The sequence below is a fragment of the Lonchura striata genome, chromosome 8 (assembly GCF_050655825.1).
Source record: "Lonchura striata isolate lonStrDom1 chromosome 8, ASM5065582v1, whole genome shotgun sequence".
Classification (NCBI taxonomy): Eukaryota; Metazoa; Chordata; class Aves; order Passeriformes; family Estrildidae; genus Lonchura; species Lonchura striata.
In genome coordinates this window covers 1,682,693-1,703,946 of record NC_140710.1, presented here as the reverse complement: position 1 = coordinate 1,703,946, position 21,254 = coordinate 1,682,693, and the positions used below count along the sequence as shown (strand labels likewise).

Genomic DNA, 21,254 nt, shown 5'->3' with positions numbered 1-21,254 from the left:
TCCATCCCCCATCCATCCCTCCCTCCATCCCCCATCCATCCATCCATCCATCCCCCATCCATCCCTCCCTCCATCCCCCCATCCATCCCTCCATCCCCCCATCCCCCCATCCCTCCATCCCTCCCTCCATCCCCCATTCCTCCCTCCATCCCTCCCTCCATCCATCCCTCCCTCCATCCCCCCATCCCTCCCTCCATCCCCCCATCCCTCCCTCCCTCCCTCCCTCCATCCCTCCCTCCATCCCCCCATCCATCCCCCCATCCATCCCCCATCCATCCCCCATCCATCCCCCATCCATCCATCCCCCATCCATCCCTCCCTCCATCCATCCCTCCCTCCCCCATCCCTCCATCCATCCCCCATCCCTCCCTCCGTCCCCGATCCCGGTTCTCCCAGCCCTGCCTTTGTCCCCGGCTCCCCTCGCGGCTCCGGCGGGGGCCGGAATTTCGGGATCCGCTGCCGGGCGGATGCGGCCCCATCTCCCACCCACCCCTGACGTCTCGCTGCACCAGGGAGCCGCGTCGGGTTTGATGTGGAGCGGCGGGATTTAGATGTTGGAAATCTTGTAAAATTCCATTTTCTGCGGCTCCGGCGGCGGGGCCGGGCTGCGGCTTCCCGGCAGGAGCCGCAGCTGGATGGTCCGGCCGGGGCCGGGCGGCGGCGGGGCCGCAGCGGCGCCGAGCGCTCCGCGCTCCGCTCGCCGGGAGCCCGGGCCGGGCGCTGCGCTCCTGCCGGGCCGGGCCGGGCGGTCCGGGCCTCCTCCCGCAGCCCCGTCCCCGTGCGGGATCGCATCCCTGCGGATGCTCCGCGGGAGGGACCCTCGGCGCGGCTTCTGCAGCGGCACGAAACTTTGCCCCGGCTCCGGAGGAAGGAGGGATGTGACCTGGAAAGGAGGAACGACAAAAAAGGGGATGTTGCTGCAGCTTGGGAAAGGTTTTTTTTTTTCCTCCCCCCACTCCGTCTCAGGATCATCGGAAGGGATTTTACAAATGAGAGCAGGAAGCTGCAGTCAAGGGAGAGGTGCCAGAAATAGATTTATTTTTTCTTTCTCCTGCTAGAAATGAAGAAATTTGGGAGCCCATAGAGGCTGTTCCACAGGCAGCCCCACTTTTTGCTTGCCGAGGCATTTGCATTCCTCTGGAAAGTGGCATCCACCTGCAAGGGGAGTTGCCATGTAATCCCAAAGAATAAAAACTCCTGGAAACATCTCCGTGCCACCGAGCCAGCTCCAGAGGCACCTGAGTTGGGAATTAGCAGGACATGTCCTGACTCTTTTCGGACGCTAGAGGAGAAGGATCAGCTGGGAAGATGTTAAATATTAATATTTTACCCAATCGCCGCCATTCGTGGATTTGGTGAGTATGCCATGGCTTTGTCCGGATCACAGCGCTTCTGGTGGGCACAAAACTTGGAAATCAGGATTTTTCCAGGCTGAGAAGCAGCTGCTGGATGGGAACATGGATAAGGGGGCTCCTGGAGCTGCGGGCGCTGAGTGTTTCCTTCTCTGATCTTCCCTGCTCAGAGTTTGATCCGAGGCACCCTCGCGACGCCTCCGAGCGGGGACAGGGTGGGGAAGGGATGGAAATTTTCCCGTTTGTCCTGGTTTATTTTCCTTCTCAGGTGTTTAGGAACCTCCATTGTCCTTGAAAAATTAATGAGTCCCTAAAACGTCCTTGGCTGGGGGGTTCCACATCCTTCTCCCTGTTGCATTTCCATGAGCAGAGGGAGCAGCTGGCCCGGGGGCACTGGGGGAGCTCAGGGAATTCCAGAGGCTTTTCCCAGCCTGGGGCTGGGAGCTGGCACCAAAACCTCGTGTTCTAGGTAAAGATCCACTGGTGGAGTTCAGGCCTTTGGCTGGAGTGAGCCATGTGGTCTTCCAGTGTGGATAATCTGTGGGAATCTAGAGGTAATTTTATATTCTGCTTCTTCAAATCCTGCGTTCTGTGATCTCACCTACACACAAATATTCTGGTTTTACACAGAATTTATTCTCTGCGATCTCATTATGGTTTTTAATCGTTTAACCGTGGCTCTGGGATCAACCTACGGGTCAATATTTGTGGATAGGAATAAAAATGTCCTCTGATATATAAATATATCAATAAAATAGAAACATGTATATATAAATATCCGAGGCTGTGAGCCTTGGAATGGTGCTGGGGAGGGATTGGGTTCTCCAGAGCACGTCCTGCTCCTCTCGTGTGCAGTTCCAGGATAGGAGAACGGGGAGGGAACGCTTGGAGAAGAGAAAAGATGCAGGGCCTGTATTGAAATGATGGAATGCTGGAACGGGTTGGGTTGGAGATCATCTCATTCCACCCAGGGACACCTTCCACCATCCCAGGCTGCTCCAAGCTGGCCTTGGACACTTCCAGGGATCCAGGGGCAGCCCCAGCTGCTCTGGGAATTCCATTCCAGGGCTTCACAGGGAGGAATTCCTTCCTAACACCCGAACTAGCCCAACCTGTCATGGAATTTTTCCATTGGTTTCCCCTTGAGGTTTAGCAGGGGCAGTTGTTGCTTTGGTTTGGAAAGTTCCTCCTGAGGAGGAGCCCAGATAAGCCAAGAAAAAGGAATATTGGATGGGAAGTGCTAATTGATTTGCCAGATTTACAAATGAAGGGAAGGGGAGAGACCTTGTGCATTAATTACAGACAAAATCAATGCCCAGAGAGGCCAGGGAGTGACGGGAAAAATCACTTGGAGAAAGGAGAAGCTCATTTGTGTGGCTGCAGGAGAACAGAAATCCTTTTAGCTCTGGGAACTGAAACAAAGCCTGAGCAGCCCCAAGTCCCCCCAGGGGAGATTTCCAGGCTGGGGCAGGGACAGATCAGAGCCGTGGGCTCAGGCAGGGAAGCTCAGGTGGTGAAACTGCACAGCTCAAAGGGAGCCTTTATGAAGGAAGGGATAAAGTTATCCCAAGAAAATTCACTTATCTGTGCCCAGGTGAAAGCAAAGCCAGGCTGGGCCTTGCTAAACCAGACCTGTGTAAGCTCCTGCTTGCTGTTCAGACATTAATTCCTGGCTGAAATGTCTTCAGGGCTTCCTTTCTTCCGGAATAAATGTTTTGGTCTTCTTTGGAGCTTCTCCCTCCTCTGTCCCATCATGCAAAAGGAAATCTTGAGCTGGATCTTGCCCCTGGCCTAGGGGAAGGAGTCCTGCCCATGGCAGGGGTGGGGTTGGATGAATTTTCAGCTTCCCAAAGCTCTCCAGATCCCATGGGTGACTTTGGCTTCCATGTCCTCCCCCAGGTCCAGAAGAGGAGCTGCTGGGACACGGCGGGGCCTCGGTCACTGCTGCTTTGGGCTGCAGAGGGGAGGGCTCTGTGCTCGGGGCTGGGAATGGGGCTTGGAACTCATTTTGGGGAAATGGAAGCTGGGATGGCAGCAGCACAGAGGTTCCTGCTGGAGCAATGTGGGAATTCATCCTCGGGGAACACCCCAAACTCAGGGCTGGCCCCTGGAGCTGCTGTGGTTGAACTTTGGTGGGGGGGAGCAGAAACACTGTCCTGAGGTGAAGTGTGGGACCAGATCCCAGGATTTCTGACAGCTCAGGAATTTTGGAGAGGTGCTGCACAGCTCCCAGAGAGCAGCTGGAGTGGCAGGAGTATCTTGGTGTTGGAAAACAAACAGATTTATCAGCGCAGTGATAAAAGGGACCAGGAGTCACCCTGCCCTTGGCTCCCTCTGCTCCCGGGCTCACGCTGAGATGTGGCACTTGGATGTGAGGCTGGAGGGGTTTTCCATATCGTGGTAATCATGGAATAACTCCATGATCGTGGAGTTACTGAGGTTGGAGAAGCCTTCTGAGACCACCAGGTCCCCCCCAGCACTGCCAAGGCCACCCGTGTCCCCATGTGCCACATCCACAGGGATTTTAAACCCCTCCAGGGGTGGGGACTCCAGCCCTGCCCTGGGAGATGTGCCAGGAAAGGAAGAAATTTTCCCAAATATCCAATCTAAACCCCCTCTGGGACAACTTGAAGCTGTCTCCTGCTGTCCTGTCACCGTTCCCTGGGAGCAGAGCCCAATCCCCCCTCACTTCATGGACAAATTTCACTCTGAGTTTTATACTGACTTTCAAAATACTCCAGGTTTGCTCTGGGAATTACCACTCTCCAGCTCTGTGGGTTAAACCTTCCAGTCACCTTATTTCCATGAATTTCAGCTGGATCTTAAAAACCATTTTGCTTTTCCTGAAGGATTAATTCCTCAGCCTCCTATAAATAGGCAGGATTTCCAACAAGGTGATGATTGCTATGCAGCAGGTAGATTTGAGAGACAGAGCTCCGAGATCTGTAGGCACAGTGTAGAAAAGGAGAGGCCAAATATTTCTCCTGGAGGGAGCACGGGGAGCTGGCTGTGCCTGCAGCAGAGACAATTCCTGCCTGGAGGGAGCTGGGGGTGAGGGGTGGGATTGAACTGGCCACGTTTGGCTGCTGGGAGCTGGATGTGGAGGGCTCCTGCTGGAGCAAGGGTTTGGTATTTAGTGACCTTTCCCTTCTCCTCAGGCTGGGTCTTTTCAAGTCCTTCCTGGCTGCGTTGATCAAAGTTAGAGGCTGCTCCTGACGTATTTACATTTCCAGCTTTGCATTCATTATCTTCACTTCCAGGGAAAGGATCTGGGTAGCTTCACTGGGATGGGAGAATTTTTTCAGCCCAGTTCAGGGACATCTCTGCCTGTCACGCCCTCAGAGCTGCTTCTCCAGGCTGTTCCTCCTGCTCCTCCTGCTCCTTGCCCTGTCCAGGGGGCTCAGTCCCAGTCCCCCCTGGCTGCAGAACCCCTCAGGATGGAGGAGCTGCTCCCACCTGCTTTGGTGTCTCTAGGAGCATTCCTTGGCAAAGGTGACAGCCAGGGAGGAGCTGGAAGCCCCAGGATGATTCCCTGGGTTCCTGTGACTCCAGCAGGACCTGGAGCTGCTGGAGAGAGCCCAGAGGAACCCCCGGAGCTGCTGCAGGGCTGGAGCCCCTCTGGAGCCAGGCTGGGAGAGCTGGGAATGTTCCCCTGGAGAGGAGAAGGATCCAGGGAGAGCTCAGAGCCCCTGGGAATGTTCCCCTGGAGAGGAGAAGGATCCAGGGAGAGCTCAGAGCCCCTGGCAGGGCCTGGAGGGACTCCAGGAGAGCTGGAGAGGGGCTGGGGACAAGGCAGGGAGGGACAGGACACAGGGAATGGCTTCACTGACAGAGGGCAGGGATGGATGGGACATTGGGAACTGGGAATTGTTCCCTGGGATGGAATTCCCAGAGCAGCTGGGGCTGCCCCTGGATCCCTGGCAGTGCCCAAGGCCAGGCTGGGTGGGTTTGGAGCAGCTGGCACAGTGGGAGGTGTCCCTGCCAGGGCAGGGGTGGGATGGGATCATCCTTGAGGCCTTTTCCAGGCTGGAGCATTCCAGGATCTTGTGAATGCAGACTCAGCTCTCAGCATTTCTAAGAAGTTCTGGGACTTTTTGCCCTCTCACATCTTAGCAGGCTTAGGAATGAGATTCCTGTTCTGAAAGCCTGATCAGGATTTCTTTCCTAACCCTCTTCTCCAGGGGCTAATAACTGGGATATGGATTTCTTTTAGCTCCAATTCCCTGGCAGATTAGGCAATGTCAGGCACTCATCAAGCACCACGATGGAAAAGGGGTTTCTTTTCTTCTTTCCAGCAGAAAGAAAGGAAATTTAATAAGGGAAGTTTGTGCTTGCTGCTGACCTGGAGCTTGTCACACACAAAGAATCCCAAAGTTCAGTGAATTGTTCTGTTTGAACACAGCCCGTGGTTCCCAGCTCTGCCATCCTGAGAGCAGCTCCCTGCTCCCGCTGAGCCAGGCCCCTGCAAGTTATCCCCTTGCAAGGTGGGAATGGTGGAAGAGCTTTTCCAGGGGCTGGCCCACATTCCCAGGCACTCGCTGTGCCCCAGTTCTTGTGCACAGGATAAATCCAGGTGCCCCCTTTGTCCAAGTTCCCTTCCCAGCAGAGAGCAGGGCAGGTGGATGTCGGGAATTCCCTCTGCTCCCAGGCCCAAAGCTCAGCCCAAGTTTCATCCTAGGAACTAAAAAAAGGATTTGCTGGTGCTTTTCCCTGTCCTGACTTCCACAGGAGCCTCCTCGGGGCTTCTCAAAGGAACACGGGGTGATTAAAAAAACTGCAATCCCAAACCCGTCATCATCATCATCATCATCGTCATCGTCATCATCCCTCTGCTGTTCCCGCTGCCCAGGGAATTCCAGGCTCTGCCAGAGGGATTGAGCTCTGGGACTGGACAGGGAAGGTCTCTGCTGCTCGTGCTGAGGGCAGCCACTAGAGAAAGAAAGATTCTGGAGCTGAGAATAGTGGAATGATGATGGAATGATGGACGCATGGAATGATGGAATCATAGAATCCTGGAATCACAGAGCTGGAAGTGACCCAGCTTGTATCACAGAGCACCTTCATTTCATGCACTACAAAATGCTTTTTTTTTTAATGAGGGCTGGAAAATCATTCCCTACACCGTGTGAACTCCAGTGCAGAGAGCCTTTCCATCCCCTTTGGAAGCACACAAAGCGTCCTTCACAGCATTTGCATCGTCTTGGTTCACTTAATCACAGAATCCCAGCCTGGTGTGGGCTGGGAAGAGCCTGGAAAATCCTCTCATCCCGGGAGCTGGGGCTGACCCTCGCTGCTTATTTCGATCTCCTTCTGATCCATTGAAAAACTCGATGAAGGTTGTCGCTGTCGAGGCAGGACGGGAATGAGGAGACTCTGATCAGAAGGCTGTGAGAGTAAAACTCTGGTTTATTCAAAATCCACTGCTCTTTTATACAGAGCTTCGTGAGGACCAGTTCCTGAGAGTAAAATTCCCATTTATTCAAAATACACTGCTCTTTTATACAGAGCTTTGTGAGGACCAATTCCTGAGAGTAAAATTCCCATTTATTCAAAATACACTGCTCTTTTATACAGAGCTTCGTGAGGACCAACTCCATTGGTCCTGAAGTGAAAACAACCCAACCATTGGTGTACAGTGCGTGATGCACAGCGATAAAACTCAACTATAAATAATGTGAATAACAAGAGAGATTGAAGCAATAAGGGGAATAAATAACTAGACTCCACAACTGGATGTAGTTGTGAAGTGGGTATGGATGTCAGCGCCCGGCACGAGCGAGATCGCTCTCCAAAAACTTGTGCCCCGAGCTGCCCTCTGTCCCACCCCTTTATTCCCAAAGCTGTTCCACATTCAGTGCATTCCACAACTTTTCTGTGCATACTCAACCCCTGCCCTGCCTGTCCTCCCCTCTCATGCTCCACGCCCTTCTGGGCACGCCTGGTTCGCTGTGGTGGTCCCACGGGGGTCTCTGGTGGTCTTCTGAGGCTGAAGATCGTGGTCTTCCTCTGGGTTGAATTTTGAATTTTCCCCTCTGCGCATGAGCTTTTGGTCCTTTGGGGTCTTATTTGAGTATGTCTGTCAGCCTTGATTTGATGTGGGAACCCCGGGCTTGCTCTGGGGTTTCGTGTGGTGGTGAAATTCCTTCTCCAACCCGAGTTTCCAAAGAAAAACTGCACAGGCTCTTGCTGTTTGGTCCCAAGGTAGTTTATTGTGAGTTATCTAAAAGATTTTCTTCTCAGGCTGTGGCTGTTTGCTCACAGCCCAGGCAGAGGCACACACACACCCTGACATCCTCTCTGTCTGTGTCTTCTTCTTCTCTCTCCCCACCCAGGGCTGCTGCTATCTTTTATATGATATATTACGTGTTCCATGTTTATAGTTTTCCCCCAATACCCACTACCCATATTACAAGGTGCTTTTCTACTCTAAACCAATCTGTGAGTGCCAACATCACCAAGAACATGGAGGCAAGGAAGAAGAAGGAGGAAGAACAGGATCAGCCCACTTTCCTCCATCTTAGAACTCTGACCCCCATGTACAAAGTGAAAACCCCCCTGTACAGGTGCTAAAACCCGTCTGTACAATACTAAAAAAATTTCCCCTCTGTTTTCTGACTACTTTTACTATACTATCTAACCTTGTGTGACTGCTTGTTCCACCTCCAAAGTTGGTAACTCATCCCATGGCTCAAACTCAAAATCACAGCTGTGTCCAGCTGCCTGCCAGGGTCTCAAATGCTTCTGACCAAGGCCTGGAACATCCAAAAATGTCTGAGGGACATTTGGAGTTCCAACAGTTTGAGACAGAGAGGTCTCCTTGTCTGGGTCCTTTGCATTCCCTGGTCTTCTCTGGTATTGTCTTCATGCAGGAAGCTCCAAAGATTTACATTTCCCTCTGCCCTTTGTCCCATGGCAGGGGTTTCTTTCATGATACATTCATTTTGTTAGCTCAAGTGAGCTCCTAAAATCTCTATTTCAAGGTAAAGAATTATTTACATTCTTCCCCAGCTCTTTCCCAGGCCTGTGCCTGGCTAGAAACTCTCCGTTTCTTCCTTTGACTGGATCTGAGTCCCACAGAAGGGTGTGAAGGATGGCAAACAAAGCAGCAAAAGGTTGCTTGGCTTAAAAAGGGGTTTGATAATAATTTTATAGGGTCTGCTCGTCATTTTGTAGGGTCTGCTTCTCGCCAGCTCCAATTACTCGAGTGCTTTTGTTGTTCTTTTAATGTAAACTCTTATTTATAAGTCTAATTTTTTTTTTTTTTTTTATGTAACTCTAAATTCTAGGGCAGAAAATGCCTGCGAGCCTTTCAGAGGAGTTTCGCTTTTTTTAGCTTTTTGTTGGAAGGAAGAGCCTGGGAGAAACGTGTTAATTGTCTCAATGTGGGAATGAACGGTGCAGAGGAGCTCCGCGGGAAGCAGCCCGCGACACCGAGCTGATGGATCCCTGCCGGGAGCCCTCATCCCACAGATCCCGAGGGATTGTCCCAGCTCATCCAACCTTTCGGAGCTCAGGACAGCAGCTCCTCCGCCCCCACGGGGCTGGGAAATGCTGGGCAAATGGGAATTAGTGAGGGAAACGTGGCTGGGATGAGGTCTCAGGACGCGGCAGGGAAAGGGAAATCGTGTAGGGATAAATCAAATGATCTTCATCTCTGTAGTGCAATGGGAAATTCAAGCCCCAGGTTTATTCACCTGGTGGTGAGGGGAGAAAAGCTGGGATGCAGAGCTTGGGGAGCAAGGAAGGGGAACAGGAGAGCTCTGCAAACCCACTGGATGCCTCTGGTTGGGATGCAACCACCAGCAGGCATTCCAGAATCCGGGAATTGTCTGATTTGGGAGGGACCTTAAAGCTCATCCTGGGGGCAGGGACAGCTCCCACAGCCCGGGGGGCTCCTGGTGCTCCAAGGGACCATCCCCGAGGTGGCTCCTCGGGAAGAGGCTGCTCCTGGCTCCCCTGGGCTCTCCTGCCAGGTGGGAAAGGGAACCTTCCGAGAGGGAAAACTAAATAAACCAGAGCCTGGAGCCTGCTGAGCTCAGCAAGGGCAGGTGGGGCTGGGGCACGGCGGCTTCGCTGCGGGTTTATCCCAAATCAGGTATGGGATTATCCCAAATCAGCTATGGGATTATCCCAAATCAGCTCCTGGTTTATCCCAAATCAGTTCCTGGTTTATCCCAAATCACCTCCCAGGTTTATCCCAAATCAGCTATGGGATTATCCCAAATCAGCTCCTGGTTTATCCCAAATCAGCTCCTGGTTTATCCCAAATCACCTCCTGGGTTTATCCCAAATCAGTTCCCAGGTTTATCCCAAATCACCTCCTGGGATTATCCCAAATCAGCTCCTGGTTTATCCCAAATCAGCTCCTGGGTTTATCCCAAATCAGCTCCTGGTATTATCCCAAATCACCTCCTGGGATTATCCCAAATCAGCTCCTGGTTTATCCCAAATCACCTCCTGGTTTATCCCAAATCACCTCCCGGGTTTATCCCAAATCAGCTCCTGGTTTATCCCAAATCAGCTCCTGGTTTATCCCAAATCAGTTCCTGGTTTATCCCAAATCAGCTCCCGGGTTTATCCCAAATCAGCTCCTGGTTTATCCCAAATCAGCTCCTGGGATTATCCCAAATCAGCTCCTGGTTTATCCCAAATCAGCTCCTGGGTTTATTCCTGAAATCAACTCTGTTCTCCAGGAACTTTCCAGGCAGATTCCATCAGATTCCATTAGATTCCATCCGATTCCATCCAATTCCATCAGATTCCATCAGATTCCATCCGAGCAGGGGGAGCTTGGCCCAGCTCTGGCATCATCTCTGGGATTGCAGGGGGAAGTTTTAAGGAATTTTTGCTGTGCTCCCTCAGGTGTTTGTATTTCCATGTTAATTCCAAATAAACTGGAACAATTCCAGTAAGGAGCAACAAGAAGACTAAACCTCATTCCATGGTGGTTACCACAGCTCCGAAACTTCATGAAAATTCCCACTTTTCTGATGGAACATTCCCACATTTCATTTTCTGGCTGTTTAGATTTGCCTGGATTGGATATCAGCAGGAAATTTGGGGTTGTCATACAAATGGCACATGTGGAATTTGGGATGAGGGCAATTCCCTTCCATATCCTTTGCTTCCCAGGGACCTGCTGGATCACAGGGACTGGGGGATTCTAGGAAACGTCCCAGGCTGTGCTCCCACTCATTGTGAGGGAATGGGGCTCTGTGTTCCTGCAGGCCCAGGATATTCCAGCCTGATGTTCATCCCTGTTTTCTGAGATGGAGGCCATAGGTGTGGGTTTGCTGGTGAAATAGAACTGAAGTGAACTAATCCAAAGGGTTGGATTCCGTTGTAAAATATCATCAGGAGCCATGGATGAAGCATGATGGGTTGATGATATAAACTCCTGGAATTATTACATTATTTGATGATTTTTTGGGTAGGAATGCAGAAAAACAAGAGGACTGGGAAAAGGAAATATGCCCAGGTAGTGGTGGGGATTCTTGCTCCCACAGGATTGAACTTTGCCGTGGATAGCTGCCAGAAAAGCAGATTTGTCCCGTTGGAAGCAGCAGATTCCAAGGGGAATTTGGAGCTTTTGGATTCCAAAGTTTTGGACCACACTGGGAAGCCCCAGCAGGAGCCAAGCACAGCAGCTGGGGTGGGTGGGAGCCTTCCTGGGAGGCCGGAGTGGGACAGGAGCTGCCTTTGACTGGTGGGATCTTTCTGGCTTTCAGGAGGGCACAAAACACAACTTGGGGTTCTCTTGAGGCTCCCGAGAAGGGAGCTGGGGCTGGGAGCTGAAGGTGGGAGTGGGGGATCCATGAGGAGCACCCATGGGATCCCAGCAGGACAGCAGCTCCTGGGACCACCCAGCTGGGAGGGATTCACATCTGCAGGGGATGAGGAGAACTCCTGGGGTGGGGAGGTTGGAGAAATGAGAAATAAACACTCGGGGTGCTGCGTGTTGGAGAAGCAGAGGCAGCTGGGAAGAGCTGGACGTGGATAGCTGGAAAAGTGAAATGAGGATGCACCCAAAAATGCTGGGAATAACGTGAGAAATGAGGTGGAAGTCTGGGAAGGGCCGTGTGGAGCAGCAGCCTCGGAATCTAGGGCAGCACCGACGCCGTTCCTGGGGAGGCAGAGCAGCTCCAGGGGCTGGAAGCAGCAATCGAGGCAGATCCAGCCCCAGGCAGGGCTGGGGGAGCTGCAGGAGCCCTCCCAGGTGAGGCCCCACCTGCAGAGCTGCCCCAGCCTTGGAGCAGGACCTGGAGCTGCTGCAGAGAGCCCAGAGGAACCCCCAGAGCTGCTGCAGGGCTGGAGCCCCTCTGGAGCCAGGCTGGGAGAGCTGGGGGGGCTCCCTGGAGAGGAGAAGGATCCAGGGAGAGCTCAGAGCCCCTGGGAATGTTCCCCTGGAGAGGAGAAGGATCCAGGGAGAGCTCAGAGCCCCTGGGAATGTTCCCCTGGAGAGGAGAAGGATCCAGGGAGAGCTCAGAGCCCCTGGGAATGTTCCCCTGGAGAGGAGAAGGATCCAGGGAGAGCTCAGAGCCCCTGGCAGGGCCTGGAGGGGCTCCAGGAGAGCTGGAGAGGGGCTGGGGACAAGGATGGAGGGACAGGACACAGGGAATGGCTTCACTGCCAGAGGGCAGGGATGGATGGGAGATTGGGAATTGGGAATTGTTCCCTGGGATGGAATTCCCAGAGGAGCTGGGGCTGCCCCTGCATCCCTGGCAGTGCCCAAGGCCAGGCTGGACACTGGGGTTTGGTGTCCCTGCCATGGGATGATTTTTAAGGTCCCCCCCAACCCAAATCAGTCTGGGATTCCACAGTGTAATTAAAATCCCTATGCCTGTCTAATTAGCTGTTAGCCACCTGCATGTGTTTTCTAGCCTTCAGTGCCACATCAAAGAGCGTTTGCCACTCTCAGGGAATATCAGAATTCTTGGGGAATTGTAGGGCAGATCCCCAGGTGGGGGAGGCTGGCAGAATGACAGGCCTTAGAAAGGCCTTTCCCCGTCTGGCGTCACAACCTCATTTCCAAACAGGTTCTGCTCTTTCATCTCCTGCTGTTTATGCAATCTCCAAGTGCAGCTGCTGCCTTCACCTTCCACTCACTCACTGCAGAGAGCACTGGGAACATCCCAGGTTTCCTTTTGGGATGAATAAAAACCCCTCTCCTTGTGCATTATCAGAGAATCCCAAACTGGTTTGGGTTGGAATGGACCTTCAAAATCCCTTCATTCCACCCCTGATGGAGGGACACCCATGGGCAGGGACACCTCCCACTGTGCCAGGCTGCTCCAAACCCTCCAGCCTGGCCTTGGGCACTGCCAGGATCCAGGGGCAGCCCCAGCTGCTCTGGGAATTCCATCCCAGGGAACAATTCCCAGTTCCCAATCTCCCATCCATCCCTGCCCTCTGTCAGTGAAGCCATTCCCTGTGTCCTGTCCCTCCCTGCCTTGTCCCCAGCCCCTCTCCAGCTCTCCTGGAGCCCCTCCAGGCCCTGCCCGGGGCTCTGAGCTCTCCCTGGATCCTTCTCCTCTCCAGGGGAACATTCCCAGGGGCTCTGAGCTCTCCCTGGATCCTTCTCCTCTCCAGGGGAACATTCCCAGGGGCTCTGAGCTCTCCCTGGATCCTTCTCCTCTCCAGGGGAACATTCCCAGGGGCTCTGAGCTCTCCTGGATCCTTCTCCTCTCCAGGGGAACATTCCCAGGGGCTCTGAGCTCTCCCTGGATCCTTCTCCTCTCCAGGGGAACATTCCCAGGGGCTCTGAGCTCTCCCTGGATCCTTCTCCTCTCCAGGGGAACATTCCCAGGGGCTCTGAGCTCTCCCTGGATCCTTCTCCTCTCCAGGGGAACATTCCCAGGGGCTCTGAGCTCTCCCTGGATCCTTCTCCTCTCCAGGGGAACATTCCCAGGGGCTCTGAGCTCTCCCTGGATCCTTCTCCTCTCCAGGGGAACATTCCCAGGGGCTCTGAGCTCTCCCTGGATCCTTCTCCTCTCCAGGGGAACATTCCCAGGGGCTCTGAGCTCTCCTGGATCCTTCTCCTCTCCAGGGGAACATTCCCAGGGGCTCTGAGCTCTCCCTGGATCCTTCTCCTCTCCAGGGGAACATTCCCAGGGGCTCTGAGCTCTCCCTGGATCCTTCTCCTCTCCAGGGGAACATTCCCAGGGGCTCTGAGCTCTCCCTGGATCCTTCTCCTCTCCAGGGAGCCCCCCCAGCTCTCCCAGCCTGGCTCCAGAGGGGCTCCAGCCCTGCAGCAGCTCCGGGGATCTTTACAGAATCAGAGTTGGAGTTTCTGAGTGTTGACCAGCCCCTCATGTGGCTTCAATAAACTCAGGAATTCCATCCTCCCTGCAGAAGAGGTGGAGTTCTTCGTCTGGTGCTGCAGGGCTCCAGCTGGGGACAGTGGCAACCAGGACTGCCAGCCCAAATCTGCTTCTCCAAGTTTGTAAATTTGCCTGTCACCTATTTTCATGCAATTTAATATCTTTCCCGTGGTTTCTTTTTCTCTCCTGCTATTAGAGAAGCAAAGGAAAAGCTCTCCTGGGCATGAATGAGGAGCTGTGTAATGAGTTGCAATGGCTCCATCCAAACCATTGTGCTCTGCCTTGTGAATATCTATTTAATCAGCGGTTTTAAAAGAGCTGATTTGTGCCGAGTGATTTTTCTTTCTTAGACTGCAGCAAGAGTCTCATCCTCTTGTGAGGATGCAGCACAGGCAGTGCAGCTATTCTGGGCTTCAATGGCCCCATTGAGGCAGGAGAGGTTCAAGGAGCAGGAGGGATCCATTGAGATGATTGGGAGGAAGGAGCTCTGCAGGAGCCTCTGCTGGCATGAAGCACCAGGGATTATTAACTCGGCCATTCCATCAGCCAGGAGCTGGGCTGTGCTTGGTGCTGCACAGATTCGCTGTGCTTTAGGAGTTGGGCAGCTCGGGATGTCTGGGAGGCACCCAGCTCTCAGGCCTTGCTGCTGGAGGGAGTTTGCTCCATCAGCCCGGCAGGAGCTGCCCTCAGCACGTGTGTCTGGGGTGGCACTGCTGCCTCCGTGCCACCCCAGGGCAGTCACAGGGGGACAGAGCCACCAGCGTGGCCGTGGTGACGTTCTCAGGCTGCCTCGGTGGATTTTTGCTTCCCCCTCGTCAAAAAGGATTGGGGTTCATCGTGCCTGTGCTCACTGCAGGTACAAATTCAGCCAGAATTTGGGTTTGTGAGTGGTGAGGGAGCACACAGAGAAGCAGGGCTGGGTTTAGGCTCAATCCCAGAGAACATTCCTTGCAAGAGCACAGTAAAATGTGTGGGAATCCAGAGCTTCCCTCTGGCTGCCCTGGCAGGGCTCAGGAACCCCCTGGACAGAGCCCCCAGAGACACTGGCTGTGATCTCTGGCCATGGAAAAGAGTTTTCAATCTTACAGGATCAATTACCAGCTCTGAGTGTTTGATATAAGCAATAATTAAATGTGGCACGGGTGCAAAAGTAAAATTTTAGGATTCTAGATGAGGGGTCCAAAGGGGACAAGATGGAGGAAATTGGGTGTGCCTTGTCCTTTTTCTCCTTCTTCATGCCCTCCATGTCTCACTGTGGTGTTGGCATTTTTCTGTTGGTTCAGGCTGGGGACACACTGTCCAACGTAGGTGACAGATATTGGCACGTTCTTGTAAATCCAGCCCAGGGAGTTTCTGGTATTTAATGTTTGTCACATCCCACTGAGGGCAGAGCCCCACACGCTGCCCTGCAGGACAGAGCTGGGCAGGGCAGCAGAACATGTGAGAGATAAACAGAATAAACAACCTGGAAACCAGCACAGACCAATTATGGCTTCTGCTTTGGCAGCGGGGCTGACAGACAGAGACTTTCTACAATTTTGGGATCACCAATAGCACAGATTCCGACAACCATGGATGTGAGCAGCAATCAATCTCTCAGCTGAGCAGGGTGGGTCCTGCCCAGCTCCCTCGTGTCCCTGAGCCCTGCACAGCCTCGCTGCCCAAACCCAGCAGCACCTTGGCACGAGGCAGAGCCCCGTCCTGGCCCGAGTGCTCAGCTTTGACACCAGGGTTCTGTCGCCCTCTCCTTATCTTGTCTGCTCCTCACACGATCCCCAGCAGCCCCTGCCTATCTGTGTGGCATTTGCTGTCCCCTGGCTCAGCTGCTGGGTGGGTATTAATAGCTGGGCTCTGGCTGGGGCTATCAGGACAGTGCCTCTGCCTGGTGATGCTTCCCAGAGGCTGTCAGAGCTGCCAGCCCCAAAAACTGGCCAGCAGCCGGCCCCAAAAACACAGTGCCACAAACATCTGCTGCCCTGAGAACCAGGGCCGGCCCCGCAAGGACAAAGGGAGATGGATCCCTGCTGGAGGCACCCAGAGCTCACCCCCAGGTGGGCTTGGAGCAGCTCAGGGAGAAGCTCCGAGGCTCCCTGGGCAGCTCTTCCAGTGCTCTGCCACCCTGAGGGTAAAACACCCCGAGTTCAGGTGGAATTTGTGGTTTGGGGCATGGCCATTGCTGCTTCTTCTGTGGCACCACCTGTTCCAGCAGCTCCTCATCATTTCAGGGGTTCCCGGCCGCTCCTCACTAATTTCAAGTGGTTTTTATCAGCTCCTCATTAATTTCAGGTGTTTTCATTAAATCCTAACTTATTTCAGGCAGCTCCTCACTAATTTCAGGTGTTTTCAATAAATCCTCACCAGTTTCAGCTGTTCCTTATCAGCCTCTAACTAATTTCAGGTGGTTTTTATCAGCTCCTCACTAATTTCAGGTGTTTTCACTAAATCCTCATTTATTTCAGGTGTTTTTTATCAGGTCCTCACTATTTTCAGGTGTTTTCACTAAATCCTCACCAGTTTCAGATGTTTTTTATCAGGTCCTCACTATTTTCAGGTGTTTTCACTAAATCCTCACCAGTTTCAGCTGTTCCTTATCAGCTTCTAACTAATTTCAGGTGGTTTTTATCAGCTTCTCACAAATTTCAGGTGTTTTCACTAAATCCTCACCAGTTTCAGGTGTTTTCTATTAGCTCCTCACTAAATTCAGGTGTTTTCACTAAATTCTCACCAGTTTCAGGTGGTTTTTATTAACTTCTCACTTGTTTCAGGTGTTTTCACTAAATCCTCACCAGTTTCAGGTGGTTTTTATCAGCTTCTCCCTCGTTTCAGGTATTTTCTCTGCTGTGTTCCAGCAGTGAGCTCCAACATCTCTTCCCCCCTCGCTGCCTGCTCTCCCCAGGTCTCAGCACACAAATGTTTCCACACAGCGAGTCAATATTTTTAAATGGATCCACTCTGGCCATCGATCACCTGTGCCTGCTCATTCTTCATTAGCTCAGGTCAAACCCTTTATCAATACTTTGAAACACCCGGGATGGCTCAGTCCTCATTAGCTCAGGGATGAAGCTGTAGCTGCAATCAGATACAATGATTTTGTGCCAGGCCCACACGTTCGTGCTTACTCACACTGCAAACTTCACCTTCTGTGTAATTAAGCATTAATTAATCATAGCCAAGTGCTCTGCTCGTATTTATCCCAAATTTCCAAGTGGCTGTGGCTGCTTTGTTGTGTGGTTTGATGCTCCTGGACTTGATGACTTGGTTCAGGTTTTAGTTTTGGGCTGATTTTCCGCAGTGCCCCCACATCTCTTATTTCTTTTGAAAAGCTTCGTGGTTTGGAGGAAGTGACTCCAAAACAGTGATTCCAGCAAGTGATTTCCAACATGAAACAGAGCTTCTGAGGGATTATTAATTAAGGAAGATCAAAATGAGCCCTGGAGCAGGTCTGGAGAGGATTTGCAGGTCTAGGGAACATTAACAGTGTTATTAAATGATATTTTAGGTGCCAGCAGAACTCTATCTGTTTTCACATCAGCGAAATCATCCCAAGAGGATTTGATTTGCTGCCTGACCCCACCTTTGGCACAATCCACATGTAATGTGCTGCAGGAGGTTTGCCATGCCTGGATTTTTCCTCACAATCATTCCTTTAAAAGGTTTTGTTCTTGCTGCTCACCACCTCTGACTTCTTCTCCACACTGGAGAAGCTTTTCCATCTGCTAAATCCAGTTTGCTGTCCTGAGTGATTAAAGCTCATTGCAAACCATGTGATTTAGCAGCAGAAAATTAAAATCTGGGGTTTAACTTGACCCTCTTTTCCCCTGTTTTGTTTTGCAGCTGCCCGAGGAGGAGGGGAGGCTCTGTGGGCAGGCAGAGCTGTCCCTTCCGCCTCACTGGTCTTGGGAAAAAATGCAAATTTATGGAAATACTGTCTGGGCTGGCAGGCTTTGTATTCCCTGGCTCTGCCTGCCCCTGAGCTGGGCTGGGCATGTCACAGAATTGTGGATTATGGAATGGTTTGCATTGGAAGGGATCTTAAAGCTCATCTGCTCCCTGCCATGGCAGGGACACCTCCCACTGTCCCAGGAGCTCCCAGCCTGGCCTTGGGCACTGCCAGGGATCCAGGGGCAGCCTCAGCTGTGCCAGGGCCTGCCCACCCTCCCAGGGAACAATTCCTCAGCCCAAGTGCCTCTCCAGCTCTCCTGGAGCCCCTTTAGGATCTCCCTGGAGCAATGTTCCATGAGTTGCACTATTAATCCCACCAGAAATAACACCAAGTCGGTGTTTACCCCCATCACTCCCACAGGAAAGCTGTTCAGTGCTCTGGCTGCTCTCGAGGCACGGATTTGCCTCTGCTTTCCAACCTCCCTTTATTCCCGTCCATTTTGTCCCCTCTGGTTTTTACAGCAGCGCTGAAAGATCCCCGTTTCCTTTGGTGGCCTTTGCCTCGGGCACTGTGACAGCCTGTGTGGGGAGCAGCAGGAGCAGCAGGAGCAGCAGGAGCCCTCGCCAGGCACACTGAGATGCCCGTGCCAAACCCCTCAGCAGGGCAAACCCCCTGTGCCAAAGGGCCAGGACGTTCCTTCTCTCTGGTTCTCCCCTCCAACAGCAGCAGGTGGCAGATGCTCGGATTTCGGTGACGCAACGTTTGCGTCGAGCTTCTGCTGGCCCTGAGATGATCCATGAGAGCTCAAAAAAAAGATTGCCCTTGGAATTCACATCCGTGGCTCTGACATTTGCTATCGCACTGCCCGCTCCCGTGGATAGGAAGGATGGGGAGTGCAGGCATTTGAGAGATGTGAAGCAAAGAAAATGTTGCTGAAATGTACCCAGCTGGATTAATTATTGTTAAAGGCCAAGTCTCCAAAGGATTCAAAGATCTGAATACCATCTTAGGACATTTCGCTGTCTTTTTACTGACAGGCCCCACGGATCCCAATTATGGAGATAAATCCAAAAACCAGGTCAAACAATTATTCCATGAATCAAGCGGAAAGGCTGGATGCATTTCCGAGCACAGCAGCTTTCCGTGTGCACACTGCTGGACTTTTGGATCCCGTGGAAGGGCTGGGGGAATGTAACACATTAGAGCAGGAAATGTGTAAATCTTCCACCTCAAAGGCTGCCTGCCCAGCTCAGGTGAAATGGAAACTCTGTGGTGCCTGTAAGTTGTCACCACGGCTGTCACTTTGTTCCTGTCTCCAGCGTGGTTGACAGCAGATGAGAGGAGCTCTGTGAAGCGGGGCCCGACGGAATGAAGCAGCTCAGAGCTTCCCTCCTGCTTGGAAAGGTCAGAGTGCCTCTGGAGCCGTGCCAGGATCTCTGTGTCAGGGCAGGATGGAATAGAGCCTGGCTCTGGCCAGCAGCGTCCCGAAGCTGCGGCTCCCTGCGGATCCTGGAATGCTTTCCTGGGGCTGGAAGCTTTTGTGGAAGGGACCCTGGAGACCCCTGCTGAAGGCTTGGCTCTGGGGAAGGAGTTAAGTGCAGATTGCACTTCAGAGGGGTAGGAGATCCCTGAAGATGCATCAATAAAAGATGGAATATAGGACTGGAATTCCACTTCTGTTGCTGGTCGTATCCCAGAGGGGGAAAGGCAGGGCTGGACCCTGTGTTCCCACTTGCTGGGTGGAATTATCCTCCCACGCTGGTTCTGGGCAGGGATCAAGGCTTGCTCAGAGGCAGAAGGGCTGGAAGGTGTCCTGCAGCCCCACCAGAAGACACCAGTGTCCCTGTCACACGAGCCAGGCCACCGCAGGCAGCCTCCCACATCCATGTGCTGTGGATGGGGAGAGACAGGCTGAGAAATGCTACAGGGCTTGGCTGGAGCTGGGAAAGCTGCAAAAGCTGAAGTGACACTGAAGAGAGCAGAGCAGCCAGGCCAGGCTGGGGTAAACACTGCCCTGTGGCTGGGATGGAAACGTCGGTGCCGTGGGACAGCAGCGTGTCACAGCCCCGGGGCTGGGACACCCTGCTGTCCCTGTGCCAGCTGTCCCCAGCCACGAGCCATTCCAGAACTTCCCAGCAGGGAAAAGGGACAGCTTTCCCCCGGGGAGGCTCAGCTGGGTTCTTCCACGCAGCAAAAGCACAGCTGGTGGAACACCTGGAGGTGTCAGAGCTGCACTGGGAGCGGCACCGCACGCTCCTGGGATGCTCTGGATTGGAAGCCACCTTCCAGCTCTTCTTGGGCATGGCAGGGACACCTCCCATTGTGCCAGGCTGCTCCAAGCCTGGCCTTGGGCACTGCCAGGGATCCAGGGGCAGCCCCAGCTGCTCTGGGCACCCTGTGCCACTCATACTGTGTTATACCTTAGCTGGGTAGGAAGGGAAGCAGCTGCTCCATCAGTTGTTAGCTGGGATATTTTCAGGAGGAAAAAGCCCTTAGGAAATGGCATTGCTGCCCGTGTTGGGAACGATCACACTCACATCCATATGTCTTTCCAAGCTCTGGAAGTAAAAATAGAGGCAGGGTGTCTGCTTTGTTTGACTGTGCCTTGCATTTTCCGGAGATCAATGGTAGAAAACCATTGGAAGAGGATAAAATAGCCCAGGATGTACATTTGGAGAAATAACAACTGGATTTTAGCAGTCAGGATCTCTTCTCTGGGGGACTTAAAACAACCCTACGATGTTCACTTGTTACAGGATAATGCCGAGCTGCTTATCTGTAGTAAACATTAAAAGGATTAAGTTTTTTGGAACCCTTTGTGCTAAGAGAGAATCCAAACTCATTTTTACCTCCCGCTGTACTTTTCCAGCCATCTCCTGGTGGCTGCTCCAACCCAGCACGGTGCTGGATACAATTCCAACATTTGCTGTGCAAGCCAGGAGCGTCCCCAGGGTGCTGCTGGGTGAGTTCTGAGAGCCGTGGGGGCTCTGGGGACTCATTTTTACCCCGGGGCTCTGCTGAAGGTGGATTTGGGTTGCAGAGGGAGCAGCAGCAGCTCTCGGGAGTGGTTGGGCTCTGGGTGTGAGCAGGGCAGGGGCTCTGGTTGCTCTGTTTCCATTGCAGCCACTGAGCAGAACAGAAACAGAGAGAGAATTAAAGTCACAGAATGGTTGGGATTGAAAGGGACTTTAAAGATCATCCAGTGCCACCCCCTGCCAAGGACAGGGACACCTCCCACCAGCCCAGTTTGCTCCAAGGCCTGTCCGACCTGGCCTTGAACTTCTTTATTCAGAGATTACAAAGTCAAGTAAACACATATTTTTGCTTTTGGATACATGCAGAGGCTTAATGATGTGTTTAGCAGCAGCTGACAGCTCCTGTTACCAACACTTCAGTCAGTGCTGCCGGGCTCCTGTGCCAGGCAGCTGTGGCAGCGCTGGGAGGGGCTGCAGGGGCTGCAGCCCCTGCGTGGGGACACTGAGCTCTGGAGATTGTGGCATCACAGAACCACAGAGCAGTTTGGCTTCAATGGCACCTTAAAAATCATCCCATCCCACCCCTGTCCTGGCAGGGACACCTCCACTGTCCCAGGCTGCTCCAGCCCCAGTGCCCAGCCTGGCCTTGGGCACTGCCAGGGATCCAGGGGCAGCCACAGCTGCTCTGGGAATTCCATCCCAGGGAACAATTCCCAATTCCCAA

At 53.0% G+C, this 21,254-nt stretch overlaps 1 protein-coding gene across 2 annotated transcripts in view; it reads left to right on the top strand.

Moving 5' to 3' along the window:
• The window catches only part of PDE4B (phosphodiesterase 4B), a 140,498-nt gene that overhangs the window by 50,935 nt on the left and 68,309 nt on the right, over window positions 1–21,254 (top strand). The window contains exon 1 of one of the 2 annotated variants that reach the window (XM_021535581.3): window positions 737–1,355. The exons of the other annotated variant lie outside the window; for it this stretch is intronic. Coding sequence (XP_021391256.1) covers window positions 1,309–1,355 — 47 coding nt within the window. The 5' untranslated portion in view covers window positions 737–1,308. Of the gene's footprint in view, window positions 1–736; window positions 1,356–21,254 lie in introns of those variants that run through there. 2 annotated transcript variants of the gene reach the window in all.